General features: G+C 43.9%; 1 protein-coding gene across 4 annotated transcripts in view; it reads left to right on the forward strand.

The window, feature by feature from the left end:
• Positions 1-18,779, forward strand: part of LOC115152208 (UPF0606 protein KIAA1549) — an 87,067-nt gene that overhangs the window by 36,574 nt on the left and 31,714 nt on the right. For all 4 annotated transcript variants that reach the window (XM_029696812.1, XM_029696815.1, XM_029696814.1 and 1 more), the window contains exons 3-6: positions 11,744-14,059; positions 14,304-14,392; positions 15,856-16,015; positions 16,153-16,283. In XM_029696812.1, coding sequence (XP_029552672.1) covers positions 11,744-14,059; positions 14,304-14,392; positions 15,856-16,015; positions 16,153-16,283 — 2,696 coding nt within the window. The remainder of the gene's footprint in view (positions 1-11,743; positions 14,060-14,303; positions 14,393-15,855; positions 16,016-16,152; positions 16,284-18,779) is intronic.

The raw sequence follows: 18,779 nt of genomic DNA on the forward strand, positions 1-18,779 counted from the left end.
CACAGACCACTGCACCTGTACATAGCCCATCTGTAAATAGCCCATCCAACTACCTCATCCCCATACTGTTATTTATTGTTTTGCTCCTTTGCGCCCCAGTATCTCTACTTGCACATTCATCTTCTGCACATCTATCACTCCAGTGTTTAATTGCTAAATTGTAATTATTTTGCCACTGTGGCCTATTTATTGCCTTACCTCCCTTATCTTTCCTCATTTGCACAGACTGTATATAGACTTTTTTTCTCTATTGTGTTATTGACTGTATGTTTGTTTATTCCATGTGTAACTCTGTGTTGTTGTATGTGTCACACTGCTTTGCTTTATCTTGGCCAGGTTGCAGTTGTAACTAGCCTACCTGGTTAAATAAAGTTGAAATAAATAAAATAAAAGGCTTGCCATAACAAAAGGGACGTTTCAGCTTTTCATTTTTAATACATTTTGAATACATTTCAATACATTTCAACAATATTCAACTTTGGTATTGTGTGTTGGCCAGTGATGCAAAATCTCAATTTAATCCATTTTAAATGCAGGCTGTAACACAACAAAATGTGGAAAAGGTCAAGGGGTATGAATAGTTTCTGAAGGCACTGTAGGCCTAGACACTGTAAGAAGTAACAATGTTTCTGTCTAATGAAGGATGCTTCTGTAGCTAGTAGCTTCCTCTCAGACCCAGCATTAAGCAGAGGGAGAGAGGGAGGTGTCTCTGCGGCGGCCTTTCTCAATAGCAAGGCTATGCTCACGGAGTTTGTACATAGTCAAAGCTTTCCTTACGTTTGGGTCAGTTACAGTGTTGTGTACTCCCTGTTTAGGGTCAAATAGCATTCTTGTTTGCTCAGTTTTTTTGTTAATTCTTTCCAATGTGTCAAGTAATTATCTTTTTGTTTTCTCATGATTTGGTTGGGTATAATTGTGTTGCTGTGCTGGGGCTCTGTGGGGTGTGTTTGTGAACAGAGCCCCAGGACCAGCTTGCTTAGGGGACACTTCTCCAGGTTCATCTCTCTGTAGGTGATGGCTTTGTTATGGAAGGTTTTGGAATCGCTTCCTTTTAGGTGGTTGTAGAATTTAACGGCTCTTTTCTGGATTTTGATAATTAGCGGGTATCGGCCTAATTCTGCTCTGCATGCATTATTTGGTGTTCTACGTTGTACAAGGAGGATATTTTTGCAGAGTCTCAATTTGGTGTTTGTCCCATTTTTTTGTGAATTCTTGGTTGGTAAGTGGACCCCAGACCTCACAACCATGAAGGGCAATGGGTTATATAACTGATTCAACAATTTTTAACCAGATCCTAATTGGTATGTCGAATTATATGTTCCTTTTGATGGCATAGAATGCCCTTCTTGCCTTGTCTCTCAGATCGTTCACAGCTTTGTGGAAGTTACCTGTTGCGCTGATGTTTAGGCCAAGGTATGTATAGTTTTTTGTGTGCTCTAGGGCAACGGTGTCTAGATGGAATTTGTAGTCCTGGCGACTGGACCTTTTTTGGAACACCATTGTTTTGGTCTTACTGAGTTTTACTGTCAGGGCCCAGGTCTGGGAGAATCTGTGCTGAAGATCTATCTATCTATATCTATCTATATATATATATGAATCCAATTGAATTTGGAGTCACACTCAAAATTAAAGTGGAAAACCACACTACAGGCTGATCCAACTTTGATGTAATGTCCTTAAAACAAGTGAAAATGAGGCTCAGTAGTGTGTGTGGCCTCCACGTGCCTGTATGACCTTCCTACAACGCCTGGGCATGCTCCTGATGAGGTGGCGGATGGTCTCCTGAGAGATCTCCTCCCAGACCTGGACTAAAGCATCCGCTAACTCCTGGACAGTCTGTGGTGCAACGTGGCGTTGGTGGATGGAGCGAGACATGATGTCCCAGATGTGCTCAATTGGATTCAGGTCTGGGGAACGGGCGGGCCAGTCCATAGCATCAATGCCTTCCTCTTGCAGGAGCTGCTGACACACTCTAGCCACATGAGGTCTAGCATTGTCTTGCATTAGGAGGAACCCAGGGCCAACCGCACCAGCATATGGTCTCACAAGGGGTCTGAGGATCTCATCTCGGCACCTAATGGCAGTCAGGCTACCTCTGGCGAGCAAATGCCATCCCACACCATGACTGACCCACCGCCAAACTAGTCATGCTGGAGGATGTTGCAGGCAGCAGAAAGTTCTCCACGGCGTCTCCAGACTCTGTCACGTCTGTCACATGTGCTCAGTGTGAACCTGCTTTCATCTGTGAAGAGCACAGGGCGCCAGTGGCGAATTTGCCAATCTTGGTGTTCTCTGGCAAATGCCAAACGTCCTGCACGGTGTTGGGCTGTAAGCACAACCCCCACCTGTGGACGTCGGGCCCTCATACCACCCTCATGGAGTCTGTTTCTGACCGTTTGAGCAGACACATGCACATTTGTGGCCTGCTGGAGGTCATTTTGCAGGGCTCTGGCAGTGCTCTTCCTGCTCCTCCTTGCACAAAGGCGGAGGTAGCGGTCCTGCTGCTGGGTTGTTGCCCTCCTACGGCCTCCTCCACGTCTCCTGATGTACTGGCCTGTCTCCTGGTAGCGCCTCCATGCTCTGGACACTACGCTGACAGACACAGCAAACCTTCTTGCCACAGCGCGCATTGATGTGCCATCCTGGATGAGCTGCACTACCTGAGCCACTTGTGTGGGTTGTAGACTCCGTCTCATGCTACCACTAGAGTGAAAGCACCGCCAGCATTCAAAAGTGACCAAAACATCAGCCAGGAAGCATAGGAACTGAGAAGTGGTCTGTGGTTACCACCTGCAGAACCACTCCTTTATTGGGGGTGTCTTGCTAATTGCCTATAATTTCCACCTGTTGTCTATTCCATTTGCACAACAGCATGTGATATTTATTGTCAATCAGTGTTGCTTCCTAAGTGGACAGTTTGATTTCACAGAAGTGTGATTGACTTGGAGTTACATTGTGTTGTTTAAGTGTTCCCTTTATTTTTTTGAGCAGTATATATATATCATGAAAAGGAGGGAGGTGTGGAGCAGTGTTACCCAGCTGTTGGGGTTCAAACACTTGGCGCGCCCCGTGACGCTGCATGCCGTGTGGAAGTTAGCTAGCTAGTGTATGCTCTGGAATATCCAGGCACTGGCAGTGGAGACACTACTCACTTTCAGGACACCCAAGAAAAAGGAACATGTTGGCCTGATTAGAGCTGTTACGGGGACCATATTACCGCCACACCGGCGGTTACGAGTCATGACCGCAGTCAAATTCCACGTGACCATTTAGTCACGGTAATTATGCTTCTCCAAAACTGAGCTCTGATGCTGCTGATGGTCATTAGTAGCCTACCAAACTTGCTAAGTGCCTGGTACTCAGCACTCTATTGTCCCGCTACTGAGGATAATAGCAGATGATATTGCCACTCCTATTTGCCACATCTTCAATTTAAGCCTACTAGAGAGCGTGTGCCCTCAGGCCTGGAGGGAAGCTAAAGTCATTCTGCTACCCAAGAATAGTAAAGCCCCTTTTACTGGCTCAAATAGCCGACCAATCAGCCTGTTACCAACCCTAAGTAAACTTCTGGAAAAAATGGTGTTTGACCAGATACAATGCTATTTTGCAGTAAACAAATTGACAACAGAATTTCACCATGCTTATAGGGAAGGACACTCAACAAGCACAGCACATACATAAAATGACTGATGATTGGCTGAGAGAAATTGTTGATAAAATGATTGTGGAGGCTGTCTTGTTATACTTCAGTGCAGCTTTTGACAATATTGATCATAGTATACTGCTGGAAAAACTTGTGTTATGGCTTTACACCCCCTGCTATAATGTGGATAAAGAGTTACTTGTCTAAAAGAACACAGAGGGTGTTCTTTAATGGAAGCTTATCAAATATAATCCGGTTAGAATCAGGAATTCCCCAAGGTAGCTGTTTAGGCCCCTTGCTTTTTTCCTAACGACATGCCAATGACTTTGAGTAAAGCCAGAGTTTCTATGTATGCGGATGACTCAACACTATACACGTCAGCCTCTACAACGACTGAAATGACTGCAACACTCAACAAAGAGCTGCAGTTAGTTTCAGAGTGGGTGGCAAGGAATAAGTTAGCCCTAAATATTTCTAAAACTAAAAGCATTGTATTTGGAACAAAACACTCACTAAACCCTAAACCTCAACTAAATCATCTAATAAATAATGTGGAAATTGAGCAAGTTGAGATGACTAAACTGCTTGGAGTAACACTAGATTGTAAACTGTCATGGTCAAAACATATTGATGCAGTAGTAGCTAAGATGGGGGAGAAGTCTGTCTATAATTAAGCAATGCTCTGCCTTCTTAACAACACTATCAACAAAGCAGGTCCTACAGGCCCCAGTTTTGTCGCACCTTGACTACTGTTCAGTCATGTGGTCAGGTGCCACAAAAAAGGACTTAGGAAAATTGCAATTGGCTCAGAACAGGGCAGCATGGCTGGCCCTTGGATGTACACAGAGAGCTAATATTAATAATATGCATGTCAATCTCTCCTGGCTGAAAGTGGAGGAGAGATTGACTTCATCACTACTTTTATTTATGAGAGGTATTGACATGTTGAATGCACCGAGCTGTCTGTCTAAACTACTGGCACACAGCTCGGACACCCCTGCATACCCCACAAGAGGTCTCTTCACAGTCCCCAAGTCCAGAACAGACTATGGGAGGCACACAGTACTACATAGAGCCATGACTACATGGAACTCTATTCCGCATCAAGTAACTGACGCAAGCAGTAAAATTAGATTTAAAAAACAGATAAAAAAAACACCTTATGGAACAGCGGGGACTGTGAAGCAACACAAACATTGGCACAGACACATGCATGCACACACCACACACATACGATAACATACGCACTATACATACACATGGATTTAGTAATGTAGATATGTGGTAGTGGTGGAGAAGGGGCTTGAGGGCACACAGTGTGTTGTGAAATCTGTTTATGTATTGTAATGTTTTAAAATTGTATAAACTGCCTTAATTTTGCTGGACCTCAGGAAGAGTAGCTGCTGCCATTTATTATGGGGATCCATAATAAATACAAATACAAATAATCACTCTGACATCAATGCAATCAAATCACAAAACTTAATGAAAGCCTATGACCTCATGTTGAGCAACATTTTTGTAGGCTATGCAAGTTAACAGAGTTTTGATGGCCTCTGTTAAAAAGAGGAGGATCCCATCGGCTTTCTAGAGGCTAGGCCTACAATATTTATTTCTCAATTTTCCTAATATTAAGCACATTGCTTCACTTTTCAACAGGGGTATAGCCTACCTGGCTGGCATGAAAATGAACCATGGGAAAAGTGTCCTCCATTCGCTATTTAAGTGCTTAGATGCATGCCAATTTTTTTGTACATTTTTTTTGTTAGTGTAGGTGATGTCGGGTCCGGGTGCCACTAGTGGAGCAACCGTGGATGCCTCAGCTGCCTCGTCAGGCTTCCATACCTCAGCCGGCTCGTCAGGTTTACAAGACCAGGTTGCCCTGTCAAGCGTCCGTTGCCGACTATACCGAGGATGCCTCAGCTAGCTCGTCAAGCTCCCATGCCTCAGCTGGCTCATCAAGTTCTCAAGACTCGGTTGCCTCAGCAGGCTCCCCATGCCTCAGCCGGCTCGTCAGGTTCCCGTGCCTCAGCTGGCTCATCAAGTTCTCAAGACTCGGTTGGCTCAGCAGGCTCCCCATGCCTCAGCCGGCTCGTCAGGTTCCTGCACCTCAACCGGCTCGTCAGGTTCCCACGCCTCAGCAGAAGCGATCGGCCCGCTCCTGGTCCCCGGGATCGTCCCTCTGGTCGGCGTCCTGCGCCTGGAGCCACGTGTCAGGGAGGGTTTCCTGTCACCTATACTCCCTGTCCGGCGCTCGAGGTCGTCAGGCCGCTCATTTCTATGCACACCTGTCACCATCATCATGCGCATCAGCACCTCATCAGACTCACCTGGACTCAATCACCTGCCTGATTACCTTCCCTATATGTGTCACTCCCTTTGGTTCTTTCCCAAGGCGTTATTGACTCTGTGTTCGATGTCTGTATTTATTTATTAAATACACTCCCTGTACTTCCTTCCCGACTCCCAGCGTCATTGTTACAGAACCATAGGATAGCATTTAGCATGTTTTCCTCTTAGGGGAGCCAGCCACTGTCTAGATCTACCATATTGACTGAATGTGAGCAATGAAGGAAAACAAAGATCCAAATGAGCACCTTGATTGAGTTCAAGTTCATCTCCACAAACAAAGTTCAGATGCATCATAGCCAGTCTAGATGTCTGAGCAGCTGTGGTTATTTGGCTGGATCTCTCACTGGTTCTTGGTAGTTTGGGTTGTATGATGATGATGTGTGCGTTTAAGAGTTTTCCTCTATCTTTCTTTTGTATAAATAGATGTCATCTGGTACTGTGGTTGTTTTGATGTGTAGAGAGCTCATACAGAGAGCAGAGACATGGTAGACAGTTGCTGAGTCACTCCATATGATGAGTCTGGTTGTGGCTTGTGCTGCTAGCGATGCCTAGTCAGGGTCTGAACTCTGAAGTTCCTCTAATGTACTCTCAAGCATGAGTCACACAGACAGTATAAAACATTTACAGTAGCACGGCATACTGAAGCCCATAGCCCGATCAAGCTCACTTCACTGCTTTAACACCCAACAGAATAGATGAAGATCACTGTTAAGTTTACATTAGATGCGCCTACGTTACAGAAGAATTACAGAAAGTCTGACCCTTTTTCTAACGTACTTTGCTTTCTTTATTGCGTCCTCTCCCGAGTCCTCTCAAATGAAACTGTGGACAACTCAACGTTTCTCTATCTCTCCCATAAAATCAATAAGATCTCTTGCGAATAAGCTAAGGCTACACTTTCTGAAAGCGGATATTTGAAGTGGATTTCAGCCGGGTTTACCACAGACAGTTCCAGAATGTCTACCATCTCACATTCTTCATAGAGCCAGGCAGTCACCATGCTGCTCGAGGGACACGTTACCTGCACAGGAGGTTGGTGGTACCTTAATTGGGGAGAACGGGCTCGTGGTAATAGCTGGAGCGGTTGAGTGGAATGGTATCAAATACATCAAACACATGGTTTCTAGTAGAGGTCGACCGATTAATCGGAATGGTTGATTAATTAGGGCCGATTTCAAGTTTTCATAACAATCGGTAATCAGTATTTTTGGCCACCGATTTGACGTTTTTTTATTTTTTTATTTTTTTTTATTTTTTACACCTTTATTTAACTAGGCAAGTCAGATTAAGAACACATTCTTATTTACAATGACGGCCTAGAAACGGGGGTTAACTGCCTTGTTCAGGGGGGATTCGTTTTTGCAACCTTCGGTTACCAGTCCAACACTAACCACCTGCCTTACATTGCACTCCACAAGGATTAACAGGCTGACAACCTGTAACGCGAAGGTAGCAAGAAGCAAAGGTAAGTTGCTAGCTAGCATTAAACTTATCTTATAAAAAAACAATCAATCTTAACATAATCACTAGTTAACTACACATGGTTGATGATATTACTAGTTTATCTAACGTGTCCTGCGTTGCATATGATCGATGCGGTGCCTGTTAATTTTCATTGAATCACAGCCTACTTCGACAAACGGGTGTTGATTTAACAAGCGCATTTGCGCAAAAAGTACTGTCGTTGCACCAATGTACCTAACCATAAACATCAATGCCTAACAGGAATATTTAGACTTAGTCACCCGTTAGATAAAATACGGAACGGTTCCGTATGTCACTGAAAGAAAAAAACTTTTGTTTTCGAGGTGATAGTTTCCAGATTCGACCATATTAATGACCCAAGGCTCGTATTTCTGTGTTTATTAAATTATAATTAAGTCTATGATTTGATAGAGCAGTCTGACTGAGCGGTGGTAGGCAGCAGCAGGCTCGTAAGCATTCATTCAAACAGCCCTTCACTGTGCTTCAAGCATTGTGCTGTTTATGACTTCAACCTGGGTGGGTATAATTTGTGGAACTTTCCAACAGGAATCTATTACAAAAACTTCGTAAATAACAAGGTTTCCAAAAAACAACGCATACAAAGTTGTATAGCGGCAGAATAAGATACCGGGTAGGGAGTGGTCTATTTCATTGCGTTTTTCACTCATCACGTTTATTCCGAAAAATGTCTGTCCTCACATGTCTGTTTGCCTATGGACAAACATTAAGAATAAGCTACGTGGTGAGTTGATGCCTATTCGGCAGCTAGTTAGCTAGGTTTGTATGCGTTGCTACTTTGTATGCGTTGTTGGTTGGCAACCTTTTACTTTACGTTTTTTGGAACAGATTCCTGTTGGAACGTTCCACAAATTATACCCACCCCTTCAAGCCTATCAACTCCCAAGATGAGGCTGGTGTAACCGATGTGAAATGGCTAGCTAGTTAGCCGGGTGCATGCTAATAGCGTTTCAAACGTCACTCGCTCTGAGACATGGAGTAGTTTTTTCCCTTCCTCTGCATGGGTAACGCTGCTTTGAGGGTGGCTGTTGTCGATGTGTTCCTGGTTTGAGCCCAGGTAGGAGCGAGGAGAGGGATGGAAGCTATACTGTTACACTGGCAATACTAAAGTGCCTATAAGAACATCCAATAGTCAAAGGTATATGAAATACATATCGTATAGAGAGAAATAGTCCTATAATTCCTATAATAATATAATAACTACAACCTAAAACTTCTTACCTGGGAATATTGAAGACTCCTGTTAAAAGGAACCACTAGCTTTCATATGTTCCCATGTTCTGAGCAAGGCACTTAAACATTAGCTTTCTTACATGGCACATATTGCACTTTTACTTTCTTCTCCAACACTTTGTTTTGCATTATTTAAACCAAATTGAACATGTTTCATTATTTATTTGAGGCTAAATTGATTTTATTGATGTATTATATTAACTTAAAATAAGTGTTCATTCAGTATTGTTGTAAGTGTCATTATATATTTTTTTTAAATAATCGGCCGATTAATTGGTATCGCCCTTTTTGGCCATCCAATAATTGGTATCGACGTTGAAAAATCATAATCGGTCGACCTCTAGTTTCTAGGTGTTTGATGCTGTTCCATTCTGCTCTGTTCCGGATATTATTATGAGCCCTTCTCCCCTCAGCAGCTTCCTGTTGGTTACCTGCCATGAGTTCACCTCAGTGTAAACAAAACCTGATACTCACACACTCACAGTATTCCTCCAGAAGGTTCATGTTGACAATCTACTTTCTTCAAGATACCATCTCAGTTACCATTAGGAGACCAGCTCAACTCAGCTGTCTGATCTGCCTAGTAGTCTAACTGTGATGACATACAGTACACCTCTCGTCTGATTGCAGGGTAATACAGATTTCTGGTTCTCAAAGTTCCCTGATTCAACATCACAAGCCTCTGTTTGGACTTTAAGCGCGATTCTAATGGAAAATTTATAGAACACGTTTTAGAATATAAACTAGGCAAACTGATACAGCTCTTTGGAACCCGATTTGAAGGCCCACAACTATGAATTATTCAAAGTGTTGTAGCGTGGCACCCATGGCTTCCCGGCAGCTCACACACAGATCCTGCCCCGGAACACAAGCACACGCACACATATACACACAAAACACACGTCACACACACGTGTATTAGACTGTGACTTGTGTTATCATGGCAGTTCCCAATTAAATCGTGCATGATGCTTAAGTTACGCAAGAAGCAAATTACGGAATAAAGGTCGTTGGCACTCTCTAGCACTCTCTAGTCTGGCAAGTTAGTCAGAAGCATACTCATTGCATCAGCGAAGACATATTGTCCATTACAGCACTTCAGTGCCCAACAAAACCCCACTCTACAAAATGACTAGAATTAGTCCTTGTAGGTTTGTGATGGCTTTTGAATAAAATATACAATTGCTTGTGATGAGGGAGAATAGGGACATACGAAGGTCAACCACCAGAAAATGTTATGGTAACTAGCTAGTTGTTCCTACTAGTGTAGCTCACTTTGGATCCTTAAACTAGAATGACCTGAGGTTGTTACTATGGAACATATGGACCCCATATATCCTCATCCACACACAACATTAATTAGGCTATACAAACAAAATGTATTATCATACACACAAATGAAATTATAGTACACCATCACAAAATGTGCACTGTGAGATTGCCTAACCCGTTTATTCACTGCTGTGGATCACGCTAAAGCTGTTCCATGAGGGTTCTGCGGATAACTTTTTTGTCATTGTTGTGTGCATCCAGTCACACTGGACTGTAACAGTGTTCTGTGGTTCTGAATAGATTTTTCCATTTTACAGCCACTTTGGCAAATGGTACTGCATTAGTTAGACTAGTGATTAGCCTGATGCCTAAGGCACTGTAGTGATTTTGTAGAAGTGCACAAACACAATGTCGCAGCCTATAAGTGGTATTGTACATTTTATGTAACGTTGTTGGTTGGAGTCTTTTTGCACATATACTGGCCTACTCAAATTAGCCTATCAGGCTTAAGTTGACGTTTTAGTGTGGATTTCATTACTTTTATTACGTTACAGCTGCTAGTTAGTTACCTGTCTAAAATTGTAGCATAGTCCTAATCAGTAATGTAACTTTTGGATTACTAAAACTCAGTAACATAATCTGATTACTTTTGGATTACTTTCCCCTTAAGAGGCATTAGAAGAAGACAAAAAGGATCCATCAAACCCATTTGGTGTGTCGTCATAGTGGTCTCTGACATGTGGTCAGACTCACTCAGCTGGAACAAACTTAAACTTGCACCTTTTTACCGATACTGAATTGAATGTCATTGAGAAAACAGAAAGGTGTCATAATGTATTTTTTTCTCAGCACACATCCTTTCTGAATTTAAAAGTAATCCAAGAAGTAATCATTTCATTTTTCAAAAGTATCTGTAATCTGATTACAATATTGTTTGCTGGTAAAGTAACTGATTACAGTCACAGTTTTTTTGTAGTCAGATTATATGTAATTGGTTAGGCCTACTCCCCAACCCTGACCACGACAGATGAAGAATAGGCCTCAATTTTGTACCTTTAGCATCCAATAATAATCCCATAACCTTTGCTCCAGAGGTGAGGATCAGGTTAGGCCCATATGGAGCCATCCGATGATAAATGGTAATCCTATATTATGTCCTTTGGACCATTCATGATTTCTCATTAATTTGTATGTTATTTATTGACAGCCACAGATCAATGTTTATTCTATGGAGAAAAGTAGCCTACCAATTAAGGCTAAAGAGCCTGGCAGAACATATTTGAGTCCTATTGATGTGATGTAGGAAATGTCTATAATTATATGCCTGTGTGGAAATACCCATACCCCCACAGCTTTTCCCCTTTGAGTCACTAGGCTAAATCGGTTGACTTTATCCAGTGTTGTTTGATTTGATCCTGCAATTTTGTTCAACATTTATAGCCTACTTTGTTCTCTGAAGAGTGATGGATGGCTTCCTTCCTGGTCATTTCCAAAGGTTGTTGTTGCCAAAACTCACTGAGCAAGAAAATGAAATGAAAAAGCTTCACTGTATATCAACAACAAGTCTTCAATGCGAATGAGATCATATTGATCTCTTAGTCAATTTGAAGAGCACACTATTTTCCACAGTGCTTTATTTCAGTGCAGTCTTAGTTAGGCTACTCAGTTTTCTACAGATAACTTATCTGATCTATAATTTGCCATTATCAATGTTCATGTTTGATGTTGTTTATTTTTCAGTAGACTGTTCTTCGTTGGATCCCACCGTGTTGGATAAGTTTCAGGAAGAAGCATCAAGCTGGACTGAATCACCCTCAGCCTTATTCGTTTCACACACTGAGGCCTCTGAGCACCCAGACGACACTACAACTACAGCTCTCCCTTCACCTGGTCACCTACCACCTGAATCTACACTAACACTTACTCAATGGGGTATTTCAGCTTCTCAAAACTCCAAATCATTGACTTCTAGAGATCCCCTCCCCATTGGTCCAGACCCTCTCTTCACTCCCACTTTAAGCTCCTCAGAGCCTATGGTTGGCCTTCAGCAACAACCTAAAGGCCCTACCAGACTCTCAAGGGATCTGAAGCTCTATGGTCCTAACTCAACCATGGCAATTTTCTCTCCAACCCTTGTTACAGTACCACAACAGAAACCTCTCGGACCACAGTCCACCAAATCCTCAACACCCTTGAACTTCTCTACAGCCACCAGTTGGACTACATTGGTACAGTTCATTGTCCCAAACTCTAATGAGAGAGCTCCAGATGAACCTCCATTATTATCCCCCAGCAACCAGCAAGACACATCAAAACAGACAACTCCTGCATTTATGACATCACTTCCTGTTGGACCCCTCGACCAGCCTAGACTGCCTGTTGACGATCTGGTAGATGTAGAAGCCATGTCAGACCAAGCCAGGCCAGAGTCTAAACCTAATCCAGACATGTCCCAGAGCTTAGGCGATCTCTTGCTGGATCCCAAACTGCCCCTTGATCCCTCAAGTAGGTTAATCTATCTGGATCACCTTCGCCCCAGCAGTGAGCTCATGCAGAAGGATGATGCTGCTCAAGATATCCACATGCTCCCGAAACCATCACCTGAGATGCAGCTGGCTCCCAGCTACGTGCCTTTTCTGAACCCTCACACCACGTCCTCCTCGTCCGAGCCCACCATGGTCCCTCCTGAGGACTTCTTCCCCACCAACACCATGGTGGTGGATTGGGGCTCTGGAGACTACCCGGAGACCGCGTCCTACATGGGCTTGGAAAGGGACGACTTCTCCCTGGTCACCAACCTGCCCACGGACATGTACGACCTGGAGGACTCCAACGCGGAAAGCTACGACACCTCATTCCCCTCCAGGGTCGGCGTGTCCTTCTCCTCGATGCGTCACATGACGTCTTCACCTAGTCTCACAACAGCGGCTTACAGCTCTAGCGTTGGAAGTGTGGCCCCCACGTCCGTTCCTCTCTCCATCCATCCCTCTCCCAGTCACACCACGCTAGCCTCAACACAAATACCAACACCTCAAGGTGATATACCAGGAGGTTCAGATGTTGACTGGAAAGATACCTTTATGGTTGAACCAACAGACCTTCTCCTACCAGACATGAACAGCCTGGAGTACTACACCATCCAGCTGACCAAGGATGACTCAGAAGAACACAGGGGCACTAATGTGACCACCACCTCCAGGCATTTCTCCCTGATGTCCATCAGCACCACGCACATCGTGGCCACCAGCACCTTCACTGTGGACCTCAGCCACATGCTCACAGCCTTCTATGGAGTGGATGGGGTGGAGGTCCAGCCTTCTGACAACACTACCTGGATCGAAGAGTCCTCCGCTGATATCTCCAGCTCAGAGCCTCTGAATACGACCACAGCAGACACTACGGAGATGACTCCGCTGAATGTCTCAGTGCCGTTCCTGGAGGCTTCAGTAGCGCCAACCCCCTCCATGGACCTCTCGTCCTCCCTGTGGGGTGTCACTGGTCAGGTGTCCGGTGAATGGACGAGCCCTGTGGCCACCTCCAGTGTCGGACTGGACAACAGCTCTGTCTTAGTGTCAGTGCAGCCTAGTGCTACTGCCTCGGAGACAGACATCCTGTGGTACATCTCTCCCTCCGCCACAGAGACGGCCCTCCTCAGCACCTCTCTCGTAACTCCTGTGGTGACCACCTCTATCGCCTTCTCCCCATTTCCCGGCCAGACAGAATTACCCCCCAATGTCACCTCAGGCCCGACAGAACCAGCCACCAATGTCACCACCATCCCCCCGGTGTCAGTCATGGCTGACCAAGGCGTTGATACTGATAGTCCTGTCACAGCGGTGACCAACGACAGCCAGACTACAGTTAGCGGTGTAGACATCTCCACAACTGATCCTGCCACCACTACTACTACCATCATCACCACTGAGGCCTCTACAACCACCGCTCCTGCCACCACCACTACCACCACCCTCCTAACTAATACCAAGAGCCTGCCTACAACCATAGGTCGCCAGTACCTCTGTAACGTCACCAAGCCTGTGTACTTTGTTAAAGTCGGTAAGTTGTATTACCTCTTTGTCGTGTTAACATACTTTTTCAATGTTACTAAGATATAATCAACAACTCTGTCTTATTCTTTCCCCTTTTAGTATGAAAGTCATGGTTTGTGATGTAATGTTTTGATAATATTGTCCACTAAATGAATCTATAACAGCATTTATCAATGAGAGATGAGATAATGTGAGATAATGATCTGATAATGAGATTTACTACCTGTGTGTGCTTCCATCTTCCTATGCAGATTTTCCGGCTGGGGCCACTGTTGGATATGCCAAATCCCAAGTCCGAGATGTCCTGAAGACTGAATTCAATAAGTCAGTTGAACTGCAGGTACATTATTATGCAGCATGGGGCATTTTTTTATTGGGGTTTATTCTTCACTTCAATACTTTTGGCAGACTCCGAGCGGGCTGTCATGTGCCTTTTACTGAGGAGTGGCTGCCGTCTGGCCACTCTACCATAAAAGCCTGATTGTTGGAGTGCTGCAGAGATGGTTGTACTTCTGGAAGGTTCTCCCATCTCCACAGAGGACCTTTGGAGCTCTGTTAGCGTGACCATCGGGTTCTTGGTCACCTCCCTGACCAAGGCCCTTCTCCCCCGATTGCTCAGTTTGGCCGGGCGGTCAGCTCTAGGAAGAGTCTCGGTGGTTCCAAACTTCTTCCATTTAAGAATGATGGAGGCCACTGTGTTTTGAAGGGCTTTCAATGCTGCAGAATTTTTTGGCTACCGTTCCCCAGATCTATGCCTCGACACAATCTTGTCTCGGAACTCTACGGACAATTCCTTCAACCTCATGGCTTGGATTTTGCACTGACAACCAATATATAGACAGCTGTGTGCCTTTCCAAATCATGTCCAATCAATTGAATTTACCACAGGTGGCCTCCAATCAAGTTGTAGAAACATCTCAAGGATGCTCAATGGAAACAGGTCACCTGAGCTCAATTTCGAGTCTCATAGCAAACGGTCTGAATACTTATGTAAATAAGGTATTTCTGTTTTTAATCTTTAATACATTTGTAAAAATGTTTAAAACCCTGTTTTCACTTTGTCGTTATGGGGTATTGTGTGTAGTTTGCTGAGGAAATAGTTTTATTTAGTCAATCAATTTTAGAATAAGGCTGTAATGTAACAAAATGTGGAAAAAGTCAAGGGGTCTTAATTCTTTCCGAAGGCACTGTATATAAATGAGCCCATAATCTCGGTCTGACATGACAGCTAGGGCTAACCTCAAAGTGCTGGCGCTGTTGTTAGCTTTACATTAGAAAGCGCAGGCTCCCTAAGAAACCGCCTAACAGCTGCAACATGCTCTGAGTTTAATCAAGCGATAGGGAGCTGCAGCAGTGAGTATGAGGCTGTTGTGTTGTGTAATGGCCCAAGTCATGTGTGTGGGGGTATAGGGATGGGACGCACCAGGAAGGACAGCCCACTTCCTGTGGACTCTTAATCTCCAGGCTCTTTGAAAAAAAAAACACACTAATGACTAACTGCACACCCAACACTTCATGGCCCAGCAGAGAGGCAGTGACCTTAAGACACTGTCTCTACCTTTTAACGGTTTAAATGCTGTACAGTGCAAAAGGAGACGGTAGTGTGCATACACATACAGTACCTCGTAGTTCATGGTGCCAGAACTGAATAAGAGATATTCAGCTGCACTTGGCGGATGGTAGAAGTTGAAAGTAAGACAAAAAGAAAGACTGAGTTGAATTGAAAGAATACATCTAAACATTAAAATAACTCTTGCTAGGAAGAGAAATGATAATTGTGTATTTTTCTGTGTCTTGGTAAAGGTTGCTAAGAATCCTCCAGACTTCGTGTTCCGGGCAGTGTCTGGTTCTGTGGTGTACACGGCCATATCAGTCATCAACGCCCTGCTCCAGTCAAGTCGACACTTCCTGTCCATCTCACACTACTGGAAGGTACCAGACCACCAATACCAGGTCCACTCAGGTAAGAGCACTTTTTGGTACCGAACTATACAAGCTCCTTTTCAAATGAAGATTGGAATAGTGCATTCCCAGTATGTACTATGTTGTTAGTGTGTGTCTGAATGTAGACTTAACTCTTCTCTTCTGTTTCCCATCCAGTGCTGCAGTTTGTGCCCAGGCACATTGACGTGCGCGTCTGCAACTTCAGCGAGCGCATTGAGAAAGGCCTGACCATGGCGTACGCCGAAGTGCGTCGGCGCTCGCAGGAGTCCACAAACTTCACTGTGGATGTAAGTGGAGACTGACTGGATACAGTGTAGCACTTCAGTCAACTAGAACAGAGTAGAGCTTCTTCTAATGCTCTGTTTTCATTAGCAGTCACTTACTCCTTCCAGGGTTTTCAACCCTAGAGCCCAACGCCTTGGCACTGATCGTCTGGAATCATCCCTAATCGCAACCCATTTCTGTCAGGAACCCTTAGCTCACACGTGTTATTTCTAAAGACCACTGGCCGTGTACTTTAGCTATGCTCTTACTGCTAGAGCTCGATAAGAGCAGCGTCTGCTGAAATAAGTCTGGAAGTGGAAAGGAAAAGAGAGAAAAGCTCTGATTTTCCAAGAGGCCAAGAAAGGCCAAGAAATTAGAAAGTTAGAAACAAATTTGGTTACTGTGTGCAAATGCAGTACCTAGGCCCCGCAAACTAAACTCTGGACCCTGAAGCCAGTTCCACTGCTTGTTTTAATTTTTCTCCTCTAATCAAGGACTGATTTAGACCTGGGCGCAATGAATTATCAGGTATAACAGAAAACCAGCAGGATCAGTACCATGTAGGGTAAGAGTTGAATACCCCTGGCCTAGACTGCAGTCTTAATTGGCGGTGCTTGTTTGCTGACTTCGAACATAGACTGGGACTGCCTCTAACGATTGTTGCACCAGCAGTACACAGATTGCAGCTGCAGTGGCTTGCTTCGGATTGGAGAGAGAAAGAGAGGCAGGAGCTGCTTGACTTTTAAATTACAATTGTTAAAGCTTGTGAAGCAACAGGGAGTAATGGTTGAAATGTATGGTTGCGTGACTGTGTGCTGCAATAACACAACCTAAGTGTTGGTCTCAGTCTCCAGCACACAAGTCTTTACATCAGTGGCCACTTATTCAAGACCAAAATTACCAGCTTTGGTTTATTGAATCAGGTTTGATTCAATAAAGGTTGTCCACTATTAAAGTATTCAGATGCTTGAGAAAGTGCTTATTTCGCTGTTCGAGTTTGCCGTTCTTGAATGTAGCAAACCAAAAGGGTATGGAATATTTTCAGACATACAGTTGAAGTCGGAAGTTTACATACACCTTAGCCAAGTACATTTAAACTCAGTTTTTCACAATTACTGACATTTAGTAAACATCCTAGTAAAAATGTCCTGTCTTAGGTCAGTTAGGATCACCACTTTATTTTAAGAAGGTGAAATTTCAGGATAATAGTAGAGAATGATTTATTTCAGCTTTTATTTCTTTCATCACATTCCCAGTGGGTCAGACGTTTACATACACTCAATTAGTATTTGGTAGCATTGCCTTTAAATTGTTTAACTTGGGTCAAACATTTCAGGTAGCTTTCCACAAGCTTCCCACAATAAGTTGGGTGAATTTTGGCCCATTCCTCCTGACGGAGCTGGTGCAACTGAGTCAGGTTTGCTTGCACACACTTTTTCAGTTCTGCCCACACATTTTCTATAGGATTGAGGTCAGGGCTTTGTGATGGCCACTCCAATACCTTGATTTTGTTGTCCTTAAGCCATTTTCCACAACTTTGGAAGTATGCTGGGGGTCATTGTTCATTTGGAAGACCCATTTGTGACCAAGCTTTAACTTCCTGACAGATGTCTTGAGATGTTGCTTCAATATATCCACATAATTTTTTTTCCTCATGATGCCATCTATTTTGTGAAGTGCCAATCTCTCCGGCAGCAAAGCACCCCCACAACATGATGCTGCCAATCCCGTGTTTCACGGTTGGGATGGTGTTCTTCGGCTTGCAAGCCTCCCCCTTTTTCCTCCAAACATATCGTTGGTCATTATGGCCAAACAGTTCTATTTTTGTTTCATCAGACCAGAGGACATTTCTCCAAAAAGTACTATATTTGTCCCCATGTGCAGTTGCAAACCGTAGTCTGGCTTTTTTATGGCGGTTTTGGAGCAGTGGCTTCTTCCTTGCTGAGCGGCCTTTCAAGTTATGTCGATATAGGATTTGCTTTACTGTGGATATAGATACTTTTGTACCTGTTTCCTCCAGCATCTTCACAATGTCCTTTGCTGTTGTTCTGGGATTGATTTGCACTTTTCGCACCAAAGTACGTTTATCTCTAGGAGACAGAACACGTCTCCTTCCTGAGTGGTATGATGGCTGCGTGGTCCCATGCTGTTTATACTTGCGTACTATTGTTTGTACAGATGAACGTGGTACCTTCAGGCATTTGGAAATTGCTCCCAAGGGTGAACCAGACTTGTGGAGGTCTAAAAGTTTTGTTCTGGGGTCTTGGCTGATTTCTTTTGATTTTCCCATGATGTCAAGCAAAGAGGCACTGAGTTTGAAGGTAGGCCTTGAAATACGTCCACAGGTACAGCTCCAATTGACTCAAATGATGTCAATTAGCCTATCAGAAGCTTCTAATGCCATGACATAATTATCTGTGATTTTCCAAGCTGTTTAAAGGCACAGTCAACTTAGTGTATGTAAACTTCTGACCCACTGGAATTGTGATACAGTGAATTATAAGTGAAATAATCTGTCT

Source organism: Salmo trutta, chromosome 17, assembly GCF_901001165.1.
Source record: "Salmo trutta chromosome 17, fSalTru1.1, whole genome shotgun sequence".
NCBI classification, from domain to species: Eukaryota; Metazoa; Chordata; class Actinopteri; order Salmoniformes; family Salmonidae; genus Salmo; species Salmo trutta.